Source organism: Salmo salar, chromosome 06 (assembly GCF_965601325.2).
Source record: "Salmo salar chromosome 06, fSalSal1, whole genome shotgun sequence".
NCBI lineage: Eukaryota > Metazoa > Chordata > Actinopteri > Salmoniformes > Salmonidae > Salmo > Salmo salar.
The window spans coordinates 94,403,857-94,425,165 of NC_138296.1; the positions used below are offsets into that span (position 1 = coordinate 94,403,857).

Genomic DNA, 21,309 nt, shown 5'->3' on the forward strand with positions numbered 1-21,309 from the left:
TTGAGCACATCTGGGACCTGTTGGATCGGAGGGTGAGGGCTAGGGCCATTCCCCCCAGAAATGTCCGGGAACTTGCAGGTGCCTTGGTGGAAGAGTGGGGTAACATCTCACAGCAAGAACTGTCAAATCTGGTGCAGTCCATGAGGAGGAGATGCACTGTAGTACTTAATGCAGCTGGTGGCCACACCAGATACTGACTGTTACTTTTGATTTTGACCCCCCCTTTGTGCAGGGACACATTATTCAATTTCTGTTTAGTCACGTCTGTGGAACTTGTTCAGTTTATGTCTCAGTTGTTGAATCTTATGTTCATACAAATATTTACACATGTTAAGTTTGCTGAAAATAAACACAGTTGACAGTGAGAGGACGTTTCTTTTTTTTCTGAGTTTATATACTGTATTCTAGTCATGATTCATCCTATATAGCTACTGCTGTCCACTTCATATGTACAGTTGAAGTCGGAAGTTTACATACAACTTAGCCAAATACATTTAAAGTCAGTTTTTCAAAACTCCTGACATTTAATCCTTGTAAAATTCCCTGTCTTAGGTCAGTTAGGATCACCACTTTTATTTTAAGAATGTGAAATGTCAGAATAATAGTAGAGAATTATTTATTATAGCTTTTATTTCTTTCATCACATTCCCAGTGGGTCAGAAGTTTACATACACTCAATTAGTATTTGGTAGCATTGCCTTTAAATTGTTTAACTTGGGTTAAATGTTCGGGTAGCCTTCCACAAGCTTCCCACAATAAGTTGGGTGAATTTTGGCCCATTCCTCCTGACAGCTGGTGTAACTGAGTCAGGTTTGTAGGCCTCCTTGCTCGCACATGCTTTTTCAGTTCTACCCACAAATTTTCTATGGGATTGAGGTCAGAGCTTTGTGATGGCCACTCCAATACCTTGACTTTGTTGTCCTTAAGCCATTTTGCCACAACTTTGGAGGTATGCTTGGGCTCATTGTCCATTTGGAAGACCCATTTGCGTCCAAGCTTTAACTTCCTGACTGATGTCTTCAGATGTTGCTTCAATATATCCACATAATTTTCCTGCCTCATGAAGCCATCTATTTTGTGAAGTGCACCAGTCCCTCCTGCAGCAAAGCACCCCCACAACATGATGCTGCCACCCCTGTGCTTCACAGTTGGGATGGTCTTCTTCGGCTTGCAAGCCTCCCCCTTTTCCTCCAAACAGAACAATGGTCATTATGGCCAAACAGCTTTATTTGTTTCATCAGACCAGAGGACATTTCTCCATGTGCAGTTGCGAACTGTAGTCTGGCTTTTTTTTATGGCGGTTTTGAAGCAGTGGCTTCTTCCTTGCTGAGCGGCCTTTCAGGTTCGTTTTACTGTGGATATAGACACTTTTGTACCTGTTTCCTCCAGCATCTTCACAAGGTCCTTTGCTGTTGTTCTGGGATTGATTTGCACTTTTCGCACCTAAGTACGTTCATCTCTAGGAGACAGAACGCGTCTCCTTCCTGAGCGGTATGACGGCTGCGTGGTCCCATGACGTTAATACTTGCGTACTATTGTTTGTACAGATGAACGTGGTACCTTCAGGCGTTTGGAAATTGCTCCCAAGGATGAACCAGACTTGTGGAGGTCTACAATTTTTTTATCTGAGGTCTTGGCTGATTTCTTTTGATTTTCCCATGATGTCAAGCAAAGAGGCACTGAGTTTGAAGGTAGGCCTTGAAATACATCCACAGGTACACCTCCAATTTACTCAAATGATGTCAATTAGCCAATCAGAAGCTTCTAAATCCATGACATAATTTTCTGGAATTTTCCAAGCTGTTTAAAGGCACAGTCAACTTAGTGTATGTAAACTTCTGACCCACTGGAATTGGATGTTCCTGAAGGAAACCAGTCTTGAAGAAGGTCATTTTGTAATGTATATGTTTAGTGTTTAAATAGGCAACTCGTTGGGTAGTGTTTGTTTTGTCTTGACGGATTTCTTTTTGAAAAACTGTAGACTACAATGTTTTCCACCCTGTCGGCCGGCCTTTGACGGACGGTTCCTCCCGCCCCATGTGGAATTGCCTCTATCGGGGGATCCGACAATTTTTCATTTTTATGATTTAAAATTTTTCATAGATTTTCCTTTTTAGATTTTAGATTTTTCATTTTTTTTAAATGTTTTTATATTACGAACGAGTGACTTTATGAATAACTGACTGTACGAACTAGCGACTGAATGATTTGAGGTGACTACACATCTAGTATCAGCTCTACATGAAGAGAACTTGATTCGAAACAGATTTAGCTGTGGAGTATGATCATCTTCATCTATTAGATAGCTACAGTAGCGTCAGAAGATCCTCCGTACAATTCTCACAAAGTTTTTAGACGTTGGTAAAAAGGAGGAATATGTTGCCAAAAAAAATGTTTTTTTTTCATCCTCATATATTTATACACAATTCAAATTGAAAAATGTACAATGGAAGCAGTTGGCAATGGCTTAGGATTTCCCTGGTTTGAACGATACACAGTGAATCTGAAAGGGGGGAACAAGGATCACAGGTCACAGCATTCAACATAGCAGTTTTCAATTGCGTTTTTTTATTCAATGGCAAACTGCCTCAGTAAGTATACGGTCAATTTGTACATTCCAAAGTAACAGAGCTCGTAGGTCACCTTGGTCAGGTCGTTTTGGCTTAACTCTTCAGTTCATGTTTATCGATATGGACAGTGTACATTTGTACTGACAATAAAACAGATGACATGTGAGTGCTTTGTGGTTTCATTTCCTTTTTTTAAGTCATGTCATAGAAGTTGCATTATTTACATTGTATCAACTGCAGACAATTGTGATTGGAATATTGTCCATGGTGCATAATGTTGAAGTACATCTTTATATGTACTATTGTCTACATTGTAGAATAAATGTGAAGACGACAAAACTATGAAATAACACATATGGAATCATGTAGTAACCCAAAATATATTTTATATTTGAGATTCTTCAAAGTAGCCACCCTTTGCCTTGATGACAGCTTTGCCCACTCTTGACATTCTCTCAACCAGCTTCATGAGGTAGTCACCTGGAATGCATTTCAATTAACATGTGTGCCTTGTTAAAAGTTAATTTGTGGAATTTCTTTCCTTCTCAATGAGTTTGAGCCAATCAGTTGTGTTGTGACAAGGTAGGGGTGGTAAACAGAAGATAGCCCTATTTGGTAAAAGACCAAGTCCATATTATGGCAAGAACAGCTCAAATAAGCAAAGAGAAACAACAGTCCATCCTTACTTTAAGACATGAAGGTCAGTCAATCCGGAAAATTTCAAGAACCTTTAAAGTCTTCAAGTGCAGTCGCAAAAACCATCAAGCGCTATGATGAAACTGGCTCTCATGAGGACCGCCACAGGAAAGGAAGACCCAGAGTTACCTCTGCTGAAAAGGATAAGTTCATTAGTTACCAGCCTCAGAAATTGCCGCCCAAATAAATGCTTCCCAGAGTTCAAGTAACAGACACATCTCAACATCAACTGTTCAGAGGAGACTGCGTGAATCAGGCCTTCATGGTTGAATTGAGTGAAGGAAAAGCAGTCAACAAGTGCTCAGCATATGTGGGAACTCCTTCAAGACTGATGGGAAAGCATTCCAGGTGAAGCTCGTTGAGAGAATGCCAAGCGTGTGCAAAGCTGTCATCAATTCAAAGGGTGGTTACTTTGAAGAATCTCAAATATAAAATATATTCTGATTTGTTTAACACTTTTTTAGATACTACATGATTCCATATGTGTTATTTCATAGTTTATGTCTTCACTATTATTCTACAATGTAGAAAATAGTCAAAACAAAAACCCTTAAGTGAGTAGGTGTGTCCAAACTTTTGACTGGTACTGTATATACTGTTCACGCTTACTGAGATATTTTATGAATACAGGCCCGGCCTGGTCCAGTCACTTAATTGTTTAAAATGTGTACTGAGATCAGCAGTTAGCTGTGAACTGGTAACGTGTGTATCTGTTTCTTCTGGTTGTACTCCATGCGTCCCTTCCTGAACCCCAGCTCCTCTCTCTCCATCCACGTCTCCTGACTGAAGTCTGGGAAGAAGAAACTGATCTCCCTCTGTGCTGACTCCACCGAATCTGGAAACGGGAAGAATTTTAAATTCCTATATATAAAGAAGACTTTTATTAGCCCAAGCTTTGGGAAATTACTTTGGCATGTTAGGTTTCACAAAATTATTACACAATATCAAGAGTTAAAGGGTTTATGGAAATTAATATTAGTAGAATCACTTAAATCTTTAAATGACATTGATGTTATGGCATACAGTTTATGGTCAGGAGTCCCAACCACCAGCCAAAATATGAAGATAAAGTTGTATATGGGCTGCGATGTTTACCCCCCCAAAGTATTGTAGACTGCAAATCAGTAGATTACTCAAAGGATTCTGGTTGTCTAATGCAAAACCTATATTGATAGCTATCATACACAATTAATACCTAAATCATTTGATTGACAGCTATAAATAACGGTTGTGTGTGTGTGTGTGTGTGTGTGTGTGTGTGTGTGTGTGTGTGCGTCTTCCTACATTATCAGGACCAGAATGTCCTGACAAGGTAAGAAAACAAGATTTTATTTTTGAAATCTGGACTTTTTTTTTTTTCATGTCCTGGATTTGTTAAAAAAAAACATGTATTTTAGTCTTAAGGGTTAGTTTTAAGAAAATATGATTTTGAATAGGACTACATTGTTACTCCCCCAAAAAGTCGTGAAAATGTACGTAAGAAAGATCTGTGTGTGCGCCAGAGACCCTTCATCTACAGATCAGTTCACTGCTGTTCCCCTGAACATCATCAATCTTTCTCTTTGTTCAGCGTGGCAGGACACACACTCAGTAACAACAGCTACATCCTACAATCTTCTATTAGAAAAACAGTGCTCAGTGTAGAGAGCATGAAGCCATATGTGTGTGTAGATAATACCAGGACAGAGGGGAAACCCCTCATGCCATTGATCTGCTACTTGAAAAGTGGATCAGCGAGGCTTGTGATTTCTATTCAATCTCAATGGGACTCAACTAGATCAATAAATAGATAGTCAATAAATATGACAAAACACCAAACCCTGAGCCCTGGTCAAAAGTACTGCATTATTATAAAAGCAGCCATTTCAGACCCACAAGAGTCCTGGGGGCCTTACCAGAGCCGAGAGTCCTGGGGGCCTTACCAGAGCCCTGGGGGACTTACCAGAGCCGAGAGTCCTGGGGGCCTTACCAGAGCCGAGGGTCCTGGGGGACTTACCAGAGCGGGCCTGAGTGCCTTACCAGAGCCCTGGGGGCCTTACCAGAGTCCTGGGGGCCTTACCAGAGTCCTGGGGGCCTTACCAGAGCCGAGAGTCCTGGGGGCCTTACCAGAGCCGGGTCCTGGGGGCCTTACCAGAGCCAAGAGTCCTGGGGGCCTTAACAGAGCCCTGGGGGCCTTACCAGAGCCGAGAGTCCTGGGGGCCTTACCAGAGCCGAGAGTCCTGGGGGCCTTACCAGAGCCGAGAGTCCTGGGGGACTTACCAGAGCCTGGGGGACTTACCAGAGCCGAGGGTCCTGGGGGACTTACCAGAGCCTGGGGGCCTTACCAGAGCCCTGGGGGACTTACCAGAGCCGAGGGTCCTGGGGGACTTACCAGAGCCTGGGGGCCTTACCAGAGCCCTGGGGGACTTACCAGAGCCGAGAGTCCTGGGGGCCTTACCAGAGCCGAGAGTCCTGGGGGCCTTACCAGAGCCAAGAGTGCCTTACCAGAGCCGAGAGCCCCGGGGGCCTTACCGGGGTCCTTAACAGAGCCCTGGGGGCCTTACCAGAGCCGAGAGCCCCGGGGGCCTTACCAGAGCCTGGGGGCCTTACCAGAGCCTGGGGGCCTTACCAGAGCCGAGGGTCCTGGGGGACTTACCGGGGGCCTTAACAGAGTCCTGGGGGCCTTACCAGAGCCGAGAGTCCTGGGGGCCTTACCAGAGCCTGGGGGCCTTACCAGAGCCTGGGGGCCTTACCAGAGCCGAGGGTCCTGGGGGACTTACCAGAGCCTGGGGGCCTTACCAGAGCCCTGGGGGCCTTACCAGAGCCGAGAGTCCTGGGGGCCTTACCAGAGCCGAGAGTCCTGGGGGACTTACCAGAGCCAAGAGCCCCGGGGGCCTTACCGGGGGCCTTAACAGAGCCCTGGGGGCCTTACCAGAGCCGAGAGCCCCGGGGGCCTTACCGGGGGCCTTAACAGAGCCCTGGGGGCCTTACCAGAGCCGAGAGTCCTGGAGGCCTTACCAGAGCCGAGAGTCCTGGAGGCCTTACCAGAGCCGAGAGTCCTGGGGGACTTACCAGAGCCAAGAGTCCTGGGGGACTTACCAGAGCCGTGTGTGGTATTCCTGGTGTCAGTGAGTCCGTACTGGGCTCTGATGGTTAAGGGAGAGGTATAGCGGGCCCTGAACACCTTGGTAGGACCCATCAGTTCTCTCCAGTGGGTTATGGCGTCCTCTCTAGCCAGGACGTACGCCCGCATCGGACCACTGAATCACAACAGAGAAATTGGGGAAAAGTTTCAAACTAGGGAGCCTTTTGACAAAGAGTTCCACCCAATCTGTGTGAGGTAGGAAACACCAGCACAAGAGTAGCATCTTTAAAATATCCAGCCAGTATTGGCCTCAAATTATATTTGCTTTGTAAAATATAATTGGGACTACAGGTCAAAATGCAGTGTTTGCTTAAAATGTTCATATGACGAAAACATGGTAAAAAGACCAGATGAACTCAAAGACCCCCCACCCCAGATACACAGTAGCACAACGGGTGGTAAAAGACAACTCACCCCACAAAAGAAAAAAGACAGTCTAAGCTAAAAAAAACGTTAAAACAAAACAAGGCTCTACTTCAAGCTGTGATGTACCACCAACACTCATCTATGTATTCTTTCAGGAGTTCAGAACGAGAAAGAAAAGAATACAACATGGCCGGGCCCCCAGGATCAGTTGGCGCGGCAACCACCAACCCGTCGCTTCATTTCATTACCGTTTGCTGCCTCTAACACAGGCTCGTGTCCCAAATGGAACACTATTCCCCACGTAGTGCACTAAACTTAAGCGGCTTAAACCTGACTCTGGTCAAAAGTAGTACACTGCATAGGGAATAGAGTGCCATTTGGAGCCAATGGCGCGGAAGAACACCTTTAGAAGCCAGAGGGGTGCCCTGCATGGGGGGGGGGTCTATAAACGAACTACGTCCCTCTCGTCGCCCAGCGTCCCTCTCGTCGCCCAGCGTCCCCCTCGTCGCCCAGCGTCCCCCTCGTCGCCCAGCGTCCCCCTCGTCGCCCAGCGTCCCCCTCGTCGCCCAAGCCCCATTATGAATGAGCTGACGACAACAGACATCCCCCACAGAGCTGCCTCAAAGACTGGACTGATAGAAGTGGTTCGTATGTCTGGATGGGTAGAAGTGGTTCGTATGGCTGGACGGGTAGAAGTGGTTCGTATGTCTGGACGGGTAGAAGTGGTTCGTATGTCTGGACGGGTAGAAGTGGTTCGTATGTCTGGACGGGTAGAAGTGGTTCGTATGTCTGGACGGGTAGAAGTGGTTCGTATGGCTGGATGGGTAGAAGTGGTTCGTATGGCTGGATGGGTAGAAGTGGTTCGTATGGCTGGACGGGTAGAAGTGGTTCGTATGGCTGGACGGGTAGAAGTGGTTCGTATGGCTGGACGGGTAGAAGTGGTTCGTATGGCTGGACGGGTAGAAGTGGTTCGTATGGCTGGACGGGTAGAAGTGGTTCGCATGGCTGGACGGGTAGAAGTGGTTCGTATGGCTGGACGGGTAGAAGTGGTTCGTATGGCTGGACGGGTAGAAGTGGTTCGTATGGCTGGATGGGTAGAAGTGGTTTGTATGGCTGGATGGGTAGAAGTGGTTTGTATGGCTGGATGGGTAGAAGTGGTTTGTATGGCTGGATGGGTAGAAGTGGTTCGTATGGCTGGATGGGTAGAAGTGGTTCGTATGGCTGGATGGGTAGAAGTGGTTCGTATGGCTGGATGGGTAGAAGTGGTTCGTATGGCTGGATGGGTAGAAGTGGTTCGTATGGCTGGATGGGTAGAAGTGGTTCGTATGGCTGGATGGGTAGAAGTGGTTCGTATGGCTGGACGGGTAGAAGTGGTTCGTATGGCTGGACGGGTAGAAGTGGTTCGTATGGCTGGATGGGTAGAAGTGGTTCGTATGGCTGGATGGGTAGAAGTGGTTCGTATGGCTGGATGGGTAGAAGTGGTTCGTATGGCTGGATGGGTAGAAGTGGTTCGTATGGCTGGATGGGTAGAAGTGGTTCGTATGTCTGGATGGGTAGAAGTGGTTCGTATGTCTGGATGGGTAGAAGTGGTTCGTATGGCTGGATGGGTAGAAGTGGTTCGTATGGCTGGATGGGTAGAAGTGGTTCGTATGGCTGGATGGGTAGAAGTGGTTCGTATGTCTGGATGGGTAGAAGTGGTTCGTATGGCTGGATGGGTAGAAGTGGTTCGTATGGCTGGATGGGTAGAAGTGGTTCGTATGTCTGGATGGGTAGAAGTGGTTCGTATGTCTGGACGGGTAGAAGTGGTTTGTATGGCTGGATGGGTAGAAGTGGTTCGTATGGCTGGATGGGTAGAAGTGGTTCGTATGTCTGGATGGGTAGAAGTGGTTCGTATGTCTGGATGGGTAGAAGTGGTTCGTATGGCTGGATGGGTAGAAGTGGTTCGTATGGCTGGATGGGTAGAAGTGGTTCGTATGTCTGGATGGGTAGAAGTGGTTCGTATGTCTGGACGGGTAGAAGTGGTTTGTATGGCTGGATGGGTAGAAGTGGTTCGTATGGCTGGATGGGTAGAAGTGGTTCGTATGGCTGGATGGGTAGAAGTGGTTCGTATGGGGCTCTCAGGGGAGAGAAATCGGACCAAGCTCAAGTGATGTAGTTTTTTATTGTAGGATGTCTCAACCAATACATTTCTATTCACATGCATGAAAGCAGCAGGGGGCCGGATTCACAAAACATTCATTACGAAAAAATGGAGGAAGCTGCTTAAGTTTCTTCCTAAGAAAAAAGTTTTAAGAAAAACCTAAAGAACATTTCAAGTAACTTTATTGAGGAATAGCAACTTTGCTTAACTTTCTTCTTAAGTTAAGGGGGAAAAAATGGCAGTTAAGATATTTCTTCTTAATTTTATTTAACCTTTATTTAACTAGGCAAGTCAGTTAAGAACAACATTCTTATTTACAATGACGGCCTAGGAACAGTGTGCAGAACGACAGATTTTTACCTTGTCAGCTCAGGGATTCGATCTAGCAACCTTTCGGTTACTGGCCCAACACTCTAACCACTAGGTTACCTGCCGACCCAAGAAGGTATCCTTAAGGTTTTGTGAATCCGGCCCCAGTACTTGAGTTTCCATGTGATTGCATCTCAGCAGTATGAATTTGACAAAGGCCACGTTTACACAGGTAACCCAATTCTGATTCTCTTTCCAGTAATTGATCTGTTGACCAATAAGATCAACTCTTTTGTCCAATAATTGGACAAAATATCAGAAGTGGGCGAAGATACGCCATCGAGTCGAAGTTACATACTGTGTTTAGTTGTCAAGATGCTTTTATCTTCACATTCAACAGCACATACATCATATTATAGTGGGAGATAAAGGTAAATATGTGTATGTGACCAATACAATTTGATTTGATAAAGGTAAGTTAAACAATGAATATGAGTCAGAGGCTAGCGTCCCGAACGGCAGCCTATTCCCTACATAGTACACAACTTTAGTCCAAATAGGGTTCCATTTGGGACACAAAATAAAGTTAAGTGTGGGAAGAAATGACTTGAAGCTTACCTGGACATGAACTCAACCAGTCTTTGGTAGAAGAACCGTCCTGAGAGATGAGACAAAACACACAAAGACGCATCAAAGATATATGGTGGTTCTATGTGGTGATACGAGGAGGTTCTATATGGTGAAACGAGGAGGTTCTATGTGGTGATACGAGGAGGATCTATGTGGTGAAACGAGGAGGTTCTATATGGTGAAACGAGGGGGGTTCTATGTGGTGATACGAGGAGGTTCTATGTGGTGAAACTAGGAGGTTCTATGTGGTGAAACGAGGAGGTTCTATGTGGTGAAACGAGGAGGTTCTATGTGGTGATACGAGGAGGTTCTATATGGTGAAACGAGGAGGTTCTATGTGGTGAAACGAGGAGGTTCTATGTGGTGAAACGAGGAGGTTCTATATGGTGAAACGAGGAGGTTCTATGTGGTGATACGAGGAGGTTCTATATGGTGAAACGAGGAGGTTCTATGTGGTGAAACGAGGAGGTTCTATGTGGTGAAACGAAGAGGTTCTATATGGTGAAACGAGGGGGTTCTATGTGGTGAAACGAGGAGGTTCTATGTGGTGAAACGAGGAGGTTCTATGTGGTGAAACGAGGGGGTTCTATATGGTGAAACGAGGCGGTTCTATGTGGTGAAACGAGGAGGTTCTATGTGGTGATACAAGGTGGTTCTATGTGGTGAAACGAGGAGGTTCTATGTGGTGAAACGAGGAGGTTCTATGTGGTGAAACGAGGAGGTTCTATGTGGTGATACGAGGTGGTTCTATGTGGTGAAACGAGGAGGTTCTATGTGGTGAAACGAGGAGGTTCTATGTGGTGAAATGAGGAGGTTCTATATGGTGAAACGAGGGGGTTCTATGTGGTGAAACGAGGAGGTTCTATGTGGTGAAACGAGGAGGTTCTATGTGGTGAAACGAGGAGGTTCTATGTGGTGAAACGAGGCGGTTCTATGTGGTGAAACGAGGAGGTTCTATGTGGTGATACAAGGTGGTTCTATGTGGTGAAACGAGGAGGTTCTATGTGGTGAAACGAGGAGGTTCTATGTGGTGATAGGAGGTGGTTCTATATGGTGAAACGAGGAGGTTCTATGTGGTGAAACAAGGAGGTTCTATGTGGTGATACAAGGTGGTTCTATGTGGTGAAACGAGGAGGTTCTATGTGGTGAAACGAGGGGGTTCTATGTGGTGATACGAGGGGGTTCTATGTGGTGAAACGAGGAGGTTCTATGTGGTGAAACGAGGAGGTTCTATGTGGTGATACGAGGAGGTTCTATGTGGTGAAACGAGGAGGTTCTATGTGGTGAAACGAGGAGGTTCTATGTGGTGAAACGAGGAGGTTCTATGTGGTGAAACGAGGAGGTTCTATGTGGTGATACGAGGAGGTTCTATGTGGTGAAACGAGGAGGTTCTATGTGGTGAAACGAGGAGGATCTATGTGGTGAAATGAGGAGGTTCTATGTGGTGAAACAAGGAGGTTCTATGTGGTGATACGAGGTGGTTCTATGTGGTGATACGAGGAGGTTCTATGTGGTGAAACGAGGTGGTTCTATGTGGTGAAACAAGGAGGTTCTATGTGGTGATACGAGGTGGTTCTATGTGGTGAAACAAGGAGGTTCTATGTGGTGATACGAGGAGGTTCTATGTGGTGAAACGAGGAGGTTCTATGTGGTGATATTGTATCACCACAGTTAAACTGCCTTGTTCGGGGGCAGAACGACAGATTTTTACCTTGTCAGCTCGGGAATTCGATCTTGCAACCTTCCGGTTACTAGTCCAACGCTCTAACCACTAGGCTACCTGCTACCTAGGCTACCTCCCACTGTTCCTAGGCCGTTATTGAAAATGAGAATTTGTTCTTAACTGACTTGCCTAGTTAAATAGCAAAATGTATTTAAAATAACAAAACAAAAATACCTTATTTACATAAGTATTCAGACCAAAGAGAGCTGGATGAATCATTCCGGGTTTTGACTGGTCTCTTTGCCACACCCACTGCTGACAGTTGTATAAAATCAAGCACACAGCCATGCAATCTCCATAGACAAACATTGGCGGTAAAATGGTCTTACTGAAGAGCTCAGTGACTTTCAACGTGGCACCGTCATAGGATGCCACCTTTCCAACAAGTCTGTTCGTCAAATTTCTGCCCTGCTAGAGCTGCCCCCAGTCAACTGTAAGTGCTGTTATTGTGAAGTGGAAACGTCTAGGAGCAACAACGGTTTAGCCACGAAGTGGTAGGCCATACATGCTCACAGAACGGGACCGCCGAGTGCTGAAGCGAGTAGCTCGTAAAAATCATCTGTCCACGGTTGCAACACTCACTACCGAGTTCCAAACTGCTGCTGGAAGCAACGTCAGCACAAGAACTGTTCATCAGGAGCTTCATGAAATGGGTTTCCATGGCTGAGCAGCCGCACACACACAAGCCTAAGTTCACCATCCGCAATGCCAAGTGTTGGCTGGAGTGATGAATCACGCTTCTTCATTTGGTAGTCCGACGGACTGGCATATTTAAAAAAAAAAAAGTAACCTTTATTTTACTAGGCAAGTCAGTTAAGAACAAATTCTTATTTTACAATGACGGCCTACCCCGGCCAAACCCTCCCCTAACCCGGACGATGCTGGGCCAATTCTGCACCGCCCTATGGGACTCCCGATCACGGCTGGTTGTGATACAGCCCGGGATCGAACCAGGGTCTGTAGTGACGCCTCCAGCACTGAGATGCAGTGCCTTAGACCGCTGCTCCACTTGGGATGCCAGGAAAACACTACCTGCTCGAATGCATAGTGCCAACTGTAAAGTTTAGTGTAAGAGGAATAATGGTCCTGGGCTGTTTTTCAGTGAAGGGAAATCTTAACCCTACAGCATACAATAACATTCCAGACGATTCTGTGCTTCCAACTTTGTGGCAACAGTTTGGGGAAGTCCCTTTCCTGTTTCAGCATGACAATGCCCCCGTGCACAAAAAAAATACAAAAATAAAAATATATATATATATATATATATATATATATATATATACATTAAAAAGCTAGTCACAGTTAAAAGTTGTTCAAGCAGGAAAATGGATAATTAACTTCTAGCAGACTCCACATAATAAACATGGGTCTGACATATTAAGTTTGTTGTGATTGTAGCTGCTACAACTGGAGAATAGATTTTTATTACCAGACGGAGTCCATAGCATTCCCTCTGTTTAGTTTAAGCCTTCGACGTCTGGCCTTAGCTGCGTGCTCAGATAAAAAACCATAGAGAATACTGTAGCGACCCTGTGTTCATTACTCCGGACATTGACTCTGCCACACGAGCCTGCTTTTTTGTGGCACAGTCAATGTCGCGTAGAGCTGCGGGCCAGAAAGCTGAGGGATTCGAGCCGCACTCCCTGCCTGTTTCATTACACTGGGGTCAGGAATATCACCACGGGCAAGATCACTCTCCTTGCCTGTTTCATTACAATACATATAAAGCTAATATGTTTTCTATGGTAGAACCATACCTAGCTGATAAAATGTACCTGCATGTTCCGAATAGAACCCCTTAAGATACGTTTTAATTCGATGGTAGAACCATCTAGAACCTTACCTGCATGTTCAGAGTAGAACTTCTCAGAGTCCTGTCTCCTCCACACCAGGTCTTTGGACCTGACAATGATGAAGTTGTTCTCTAGGATTCTCTGGTGAAGGGCCTGGAAGGTAGAGAACTATATATTACTTCCTGTTCTCTAGGATTCTCTGGTGAAGGGCCTGGAAGGTAGAGAACTATATATTACTTCCTGTTCACTAGGATTCTCTGGTGAAGGGCCTGGAAGGTAGAGAACTATATATTACTTCCTGTTCACTAGGATTCTCTGGTGAAGGGCCTGGAAGGTAGAGAACTATATATTACTTCCTGATCTCTAGGATTATCTGGTGAAGGACCTGGAAGGTAGAGAACTATATATTACTTCCTGTTCACTAGGATTCTCTGGTGAAGGGCCTGGAAGGTAGAGAACTATATATTACTTCCTGTTCACTAGGATTATCTGGTGAAGGGCCTGGAAGGTAGAGAACTATATATTACTTCCTGTTCACTAGGATTATCTGGTGAAGGGCCTGGAAGGTAGAGAACTATATATTACTTCCTGTTCACTAGGATTCTCTGGTGAAGGGCCTGGAAGGTAGAGAACTATATATTACTTCCTGTTCTCTAGGATTCTCTGGTGAAGGGCCTGGAAGGTAGAGAACTATATATTACTTCCTGTTCACTAGGATTCTCTGGTGAAGGGCCTGGAAGGTAGAGAACTATATATTACTTCCTGTTCACTAGGATTCTCTGGTGAAGGGCCTGGAAGGTAGAGAACTATATATTACTTCCTGATCTCTAGGATTATCTGGTGAAGGACCTGGAAGGTAGAGAACTATATATTACTTCCTGTTCACTAGGATTCTCTGGTGAAGGGCCTGGAAGGTAGAGAACTATATATTACTTCCTGTTCACTAGGATTATCTGGTGAAGGGCCTGGAAGGTAGAGAACTATATATTACTTCCTGTTCACTAGGATTATCTGGTGAAGGGCCTGGAAGGTAGAGAACTATATATTACTTCCTGTTCACTAGGATTCTCTGGTGAAGGGCCTGGAAGGTAGAGAACTATATATTACTTCCTGTTCACTAGGATTCTCTGGTGAAGGGCCTGGAAGGTAGAGAACTATATATTACTTCCTGTTCACTAGGATTCTCTGGTGAAGGACCTGGAAGGTAGAGAACTATATATTACTTCCTGTTCACTAGGATTCTCTGGTGAAGGGCCTGGAAGGTAGAGAACTATATATTACTTCCTGTTCACTAGGATTCTCTGGTGAAGGGCCTGGAAGGTAGAGAACTATATATTACTTCCTGTTCACTAGGATTCTCTGGTGAAGGGCCTGGAAGGTAGAGAACTATATATTACTTCCTGATTCTACTAGGATTCATCTGGTGAAGGGACCTGGAAGGTAGAGAACTATATATTACTTCCTGTTCACTAGGATTCTCTGGTGAAGGGCCTGGAAGGTAGAGAACTATATATTACTTCCTGTTCACTAGGATTCATCTGGTGAAGGACCTGGAAGGTAGAGAACTATATATTACTTCCTGTTCACTAGGATTCTCTGGTGAAGGGCCTGGAAGGTAGAGAACTATATATTACTTCCTGTTCACTAGGATTATCTGGTGAAGGGCCTGGAAGGTAGAGAACTATATATTACTTCCTGTTCACTAGGATTCTCTGGTGAAGGGCCTGGAAGGTAGAGAACTATATATTACTTCCTGTTCTCTAGGATTCTCTGGTGAAGGGCCTGGAAGGTAGAGAACTATATATTACTTCCTGTTCACTAGGATTCTCTGGTGAAGGGCCTGGAGGGTAGAGAACTATATATTACTTCCTGTTCACTAGGATTCTCTGGTGAAGGGCCTGGAAGGTAGAGAACTATATATTACTTCCTGATCTCTAGGATTATCTGGTGAAGGACCTGGAAGGTAGAGAACTATATATTACTTCCTGTTCACTAGGATTCTCTGGTGAAGGGCCTGGAAGGTAGAGAACTATATATTACTTCCTGTTCACTAGGATTATCTGGTGAAGGACCTGGAAGGTAGAGAACTATATATTACTTCCTGTTCACTAGGATTCTCTGGTGAAGGGCCTGGAAGGTAGAGAACTATATATTACTTCCTGTTCACTAGGATTCTCTGGTGAAGGGCCTGGAAGGTAGAGAACTATATATTACTTCCTGTTCACTAGGATTCTCTGGTGAAGGGCCTGGAAGGTAGAGAACTATATATTACTTCCTGTTCACTAGGATTCTCTGGTGAAGGACCTGGAAGGTAGAGAACTATATATTACTTCCTGTTCACTAGGATTCTCTGGTGAAGGGCCTGGAAGGTAGAGAACTATATATTACTTCCTGTTCACTAGGATTCTCTGGTGAAGGGCCTGGAAGGTAGAGAACTATATATTACTTCCTGTTCACTAGGATTATCTGGTGAAGGGCCTGGAAGGTAGAGAACTATATATTACTTCCTGTTCACTAGGATTCTCTGGTGAAGGGCCTGGAAGGTAGAGAACTATATATTACTTCCTGTTCACTAGGATTCTCTGGTGAAGGGCCTGGAAGGTAGAGAACTATATATTACTTCCTGATCTCTAGGATTCTCTGGTGAAGGGCCTGGAAGGTAGAGAACTATATATTACTTCCTGTTCACTAGGATTCTCTGGTGAAGGGCCTGGAAGGTAGAGAACTATATATTACTTCCTGTTCACTAGGATTCTCTGGTGAAGGGCCTGGAAGGTAGAGAACTATATATTACTTCCTGATCTCTAGGATTCTCTGGTGAAGGGCCTGGAAGGTAGAGAACTATATATTACTTCCTGATCTCTAGGATTCTCTGGTGAAGGGCCTGGAAGGTAGAGAACTATATATTACTTCCTGATCTCTAGGATTTTCTGGTGAAGGGCCTGGAAGGTAGAGAACTATATATTACTTCCTGATCTCTAGGATTCTCTGGTGAAGGGCCTGGAAGGTAGAGAACTATATATTACTTCCTGATCTCTAGGATTCTCTGGTGAAGGGCCTGGAAGGTAGAGAACTATATATTACTTCCTGATCTCTAGGATTTTCTGGTGAAGGGCCTGGAAGGTAGAGAACTATATATATCATACTGGTAATTAAATCAGAAAAGAACTGAGAAGTCTAAATAACTTCTTGTTGCCTCTCATTCAGTTCATTTATGATCCTATATGCACAATTAGAATATGCCAATAGGCTCTGTCCACTCCCCAATTGTGTGGATGATAACATTTTATTGAAGATGCAGCTGGAATTGGTGTTTATTTATGGACCATTGAAAATGACTTCAGAAATCAACTTCTCACAATCAATGTTTTGAAAAGCTGACGTGATCAACTTCTAAAATGATCAAGTGTTTACAATAGGCAAAGATACTATCATACTGGTAACTAACCACAAGATACTGTCATACTGGTAACTAACCACAAGATACTGTCATACTGGTAACTAACCACAAGATACTGTCATACTGGTAACTAACCACAAGATACTGTCATACTGGTAACTAACCACAAGATACTGTCATACTGGTAACTAACCACAAGATACTGTCATACTGGTAACTAACCACAAGATACTATCATACTGGTAACTAACCACAAGATACTGTCATACTGGTAACTAACCACAACATACTGGTAACTAACCACAAGATACTGTCATACTGGTAACTAACCACAAGATACTGTCATAGTGGTAACTAACCACAAGATACTATCATACTGGTAACTAACCACAAGATACTATCATACTGGTAACTAACCACAAGATACTGTCATACTGGTAACTAACCACAAGATACTGTCATACTGGTAACTAACCACAAGATACTGTCATACTGGTAACTAACCACAAGATACTGTCATACTGGTAACTAACCACAAGATACTATCATACTGGTAACTAACCACAAGATACTGTCATACTGGTAACTAACCACAAGATACTGTCATACTGGTAACTAACCACAAGATACTGTCATACTGGTAACTAACCACAAGATACTGTCATACTGGTAACTAACCACAAGATACTGTCATACTGGTAACTAACCACAAGATACTGTCATACTGGTAACTAACCACAAGATACTGTCATACTGGTAACTAACCACAAGATACTGTCATACTGGTAACTAACCACAAGATACTGTCATACTGGTAACTAACCACAAGGTACTATCATACTGGTAACTAACCACAACATACTGGTAACTAACCACAAGATACTATCATACTGGTAACTAACCACAACATACTGGTAACTAACCACAATATACTTTCATACTGGTAACTAACCACAAGGTACTATCATACTGGTAACTAACCACAAGATACTGTCATACTGGTAACTAACCACAAGATACTGTCATACTGGTAACTAACCACAAGATACTATCATACTGGTAACTAACCACAAGATACTGTCATACTGGTAACTAACCACAAGATACTATCATACTGGTAACTAACCACAAGATACTGTCATACTGGTAACTAACCACAAGATACTGTCATACTGGTAACTAACCACAAGATACTATCATACTGGTAACTAACCACAAGATACTGTCATACTGGTAACTAACCACAATATACTGTCATACTGGTAACTAACCACAAGATACTGTCATACTGGTAACTAACCACAAGATACTATCATACTGGTAACTAACCACAAGATACTATCATACTGGTAACTAACCCCCTTAATTCCACCTTTTGTCTGTGCAATAGGTGTTTTCAAACAGTAGCTAATCTGAAATGGTTTTGATATGTGATGTGGATAATTGTAATTCGGTCCACAAAAATACATGATTTCAACATGATTATCTGAATAGCCTAATGTGTGTGTGTGTGTGTGTCTATAGCCTACAGTATAATGTAGCCAGTATTTACAATCACGGATCCCATTAATAAAGAAACTCAAGCCACTCACTGACCTCCAAGATGACAGGATGCGCCACTGCATCAGGCTTGATCACGGCGAGGGTGAGCTGAAGTGCTTTCGCACAGCGATGTGTGGTTAACATGCCTGGAAAACGGCAAAGAAAAAATGTAAACAACTAAATTGTCGTGGTAAAGCAAAGAACACACGTCCCCCGTTTACACAACAGTACCAGCTATCATTCAGACTCAATTTAGCTGGATAACATTACAGAATAATGTAACGTTACTGTAATTAACTTTAGATAGCTAGCTCGTATGAGAAAACTAACAGGTGAATTTGAAATAGCAGGCTAATTCAGTTACTTTGACAGTCTAAATTTAGTAAAAGAAAGTAAAAGTAAAAGACCTGAAGGTACAAAGCGTGTTTATTAGTAGCTAGATAATGTAATGTTTGCAGTGATATTTATATGGGCGCCACCATTTTTGGTAAATGTAACTTGCGTTAGCTACCGTTGTTATTCGTTACATCAAAGTATTAATTACATATCGACAATAACATACGTTTTGGGACAGTTAAAATCTACCTTTTGAATCGTAATAGCTTATTAACATTCATTAGAATATTCTGCACTTTCTCCTACCTGATCCGCTCTTAAAGAGTCCCCAAATTTCTCAACCCCAATTTTAGGTTCCACATGTTTAATGTTCCGCGTATTTGACACATTATACAGTAGTCCAACGGCCGGCAGATGGCGATATTGAGTCGTTTCATCTTACCTTCATTTTAAAGGGACTGCATGCAGCCAGCCGGCTAAACACTCTTATCCCCCGTGGACAGGTTCGTACATAAAACATTCTCCATCCCGACTGAAAAGCCTTCAATTCTTCCTTAACACGATTTTATTGAGAGAAGGCAGAAAAAGAAGTTAAAAAAGGTGAAATATGTGTACTTTCTATAAGAAACAACATTTTCTACCACTGCTAGAGTGGCTAATGCTATTTCCTGATGTTGCACTTTTGTTCAGCCAACAACAGACTGCTGCAAGCAGATTAGCTGAACTCAATAGAACTCAAAGGATCCACTCTAGCATGGTAGTGGAAAATGGTTTCATAAATAAAGTACTCATATTTTCCCTGTTTTTTTTCCCGCCTTCTCGCCATTAAATCAAGTTAAAGGGATACTTTAAGATTTTGGCAGTGAAGCCCTTTATACAACTACTTCCCCAGAGTCAGATGAACTCGTGGATACCATGTTTATATCTCTGTGTGCAGTTTTGAAGGAAGTTGCTAACTAGCATTAGCACAGTGACAGGAAGTCTATGGTAACTGCTAGCATGCTAGTAGATACCATAGACTTCCAGTCATTGCACTAAAGCTAGTTAGCATTGGCTTGAGAAACTACCATGGACTTCTTTCATACTGAATGCAGAGACATAAAATGGTATCCATGAATTAATCTGATTCTGGGGAAGTAGATAAAGGGCTTCCCGGTAGTATCCCTTTATTAAGGAGGAAATTCACACCTTTGCAGCCTGAATGGAGAATGTTTTATGTATGAACCGGTCCACAGGGGACAGTAAGATGAAACTACTCAATAAAAATAATGGTCATATGTCTTGTGCATTGCGCTAGTGTTCAATTTGACAAATTCATTTTTGTAATGCCTATGCACTTCAAATATGAACGATGAAACCCCTTTCCCTTTGTGGCACAATCCCTGATAACATCTGTGTGGCTGGCTTTGTACACACAAAAATCAACATCTATTCATTTATCACTGTTCTGTGCACTGTGTGTTGACAGATAAACATAGCCATGATGACAAGTCCAACAGCTTGTGTCTTTTACAGCCATGGTATCCACAGACCATCAAACATGCTCTTTAAGCATTTCATTGTACTGTATGTACCCTGTGCATATGACAAATGAACTTGACTCTCACTCAGACACCATCTAAATAACACCAGTCTCGTTTGCATCACTTGATTCCAAGATGTTTTATGCAATCCACCAAAATATTTCTGCAAGAAAATGACTAATTTCTGTTGGTATAATAAAAGATAGTCAAACATTGGGAGTTACAGTGGAATGGTAACAGTGAGGATGGAGTGGACAAACACTGAGTGTACAAAACATTAAGAACACTTTCCTAAAATTGAGTGACAGACACTAAGTGTACAAAACATTAAGGACACTTTCCTAAAATTGAGTGACAGACACTGAGTGTACAAAACATTAAGAACACTTTCCTAAAATTGAGTGACAGACACTAAGTGTACAAAACATTAAGAACACTTTCCTAAAATTGAGTGACAGACACTGAGTGTACAAAACATTAAGAACACTTTCCTAAAATTGAGTGACAGACACTGAGTGTACAAAACATTAAGAACACTTTCCTAAAATTGAGTGACAGACACTGAGTGTACAAAACATTAAGAACGCTTTCCTAAAATTGAGTGACAGACACTGAGTGTACAAAACATTAAGAACACTTTCCTAAAATTGTGTGACAGACACTGAGTGTACAAAACATTAAGAACACTTTCCTAAAATTGAGTTGGGCTGCAGTTCTAGACACACCTGGTACCTGGCGCCTGGCACCTACTACCATAGTCCTTTCAAAGGCACTTATATCTTTTGTCACCCTCTGAATGACACACATACACAATCTGTGTCTCAATTGTCTCAAGGCTTAACAATCCTTCTTTAACCTGTCTCCTCCCGTTCATCTACACTGATTGAAGTGAATTTAACAGGTGACATCAATAAGGGATCATATCTTTCACCTGGATCCACCTGGTCAGTTTATGTCATGGAAAGAGCAGGTGTTCCTAATGTTTTGTACACTCAGTGTCGATGGCAGATCTTTGTCTTTGGAATCCTGTCAATGTGAGAAACTGGCCATGACAGCTTTGAACACCTGGTAACACATTCCCACAGGGAGAGATGTCACAACCTGGAAAAGAAGGATGACACTCAGGGGAAAATACAGAGGGGGGTGAGAGAGAAAGA

The 21,309-nt window shown here is 43.4% G+C and overlaps 1 protein-coding gene across 3 annotated transcripts; it reads right to left on the reverse strand.

The window, feature by feature from the left end:
- Positions 1–2,538: 2,538 nt before the first annotated feature.
- nme6 (NME/NM23 nucleoside diphosphate kinase 6) lies at positions 2,539–19,023 on the reverse strand. Of its 3 annotated transcripts, none has more exons than XM_014206207.3 (6): positions 18,936–19,023; positions 18,348–18,439; positions 13,402–13,504; positions 9,824–9,863; positions 6,345–6,505; positions 2,539–4,101 (listed from the first exon to the last, which is right to left on the reverse strand). In XM_014206207.3, the coding sequence occupies exons 2-6, from the start codon at positions 18,435–18,437 to the stop codon at positions 3,950–3,952; spliced, it is 546 nt and encodes a 181-aa protein (XP_014061682.1). In that variant the 5' UTR covers positions 18,438–18,439; positions 18,936–19,023; the 3' UTR covers positions 2,539–3,949. The 3 variants fall into 3 exon arrangements, with proteins under 3 accessions (XP_014061682.1, XP_014061681.1, XP_082833216.1); XM_014206206.3 differs by having other exon boundaries at positions 18,879–18,947; XM_082977090.1 differs by lacking the exon at positions 18,936–19,023 and adding an exon at positions 18,856–18,877.
- Positions 19,024–21,309: the final 2,286 nt, after the last annotated feature.

Excerpts from the sequence above, each read along its gene's own strand:
- nme6 (XM_014206206.3), bottom strand. The coding sequence starts at position 18,906 with ATGTTAATAAGCTATTACGATTCAAAAG. Across the intron at positions 13,505-18,347 it reads CGCATCCTGTCATCTTGGAG|GCCCTTCACCAGAGAATCCT; the intron begins GTCAGTGAGTGG and ends TCTACCTTCCAG. Across the intron at positions 6,506-9,823 it reads CTGGTTGAGTTCATGTCCAG|TGGTCCGATGCGGGCGTACG; the intron begins GTAAGCTTCAAG and ends GTTGTGATTCAG.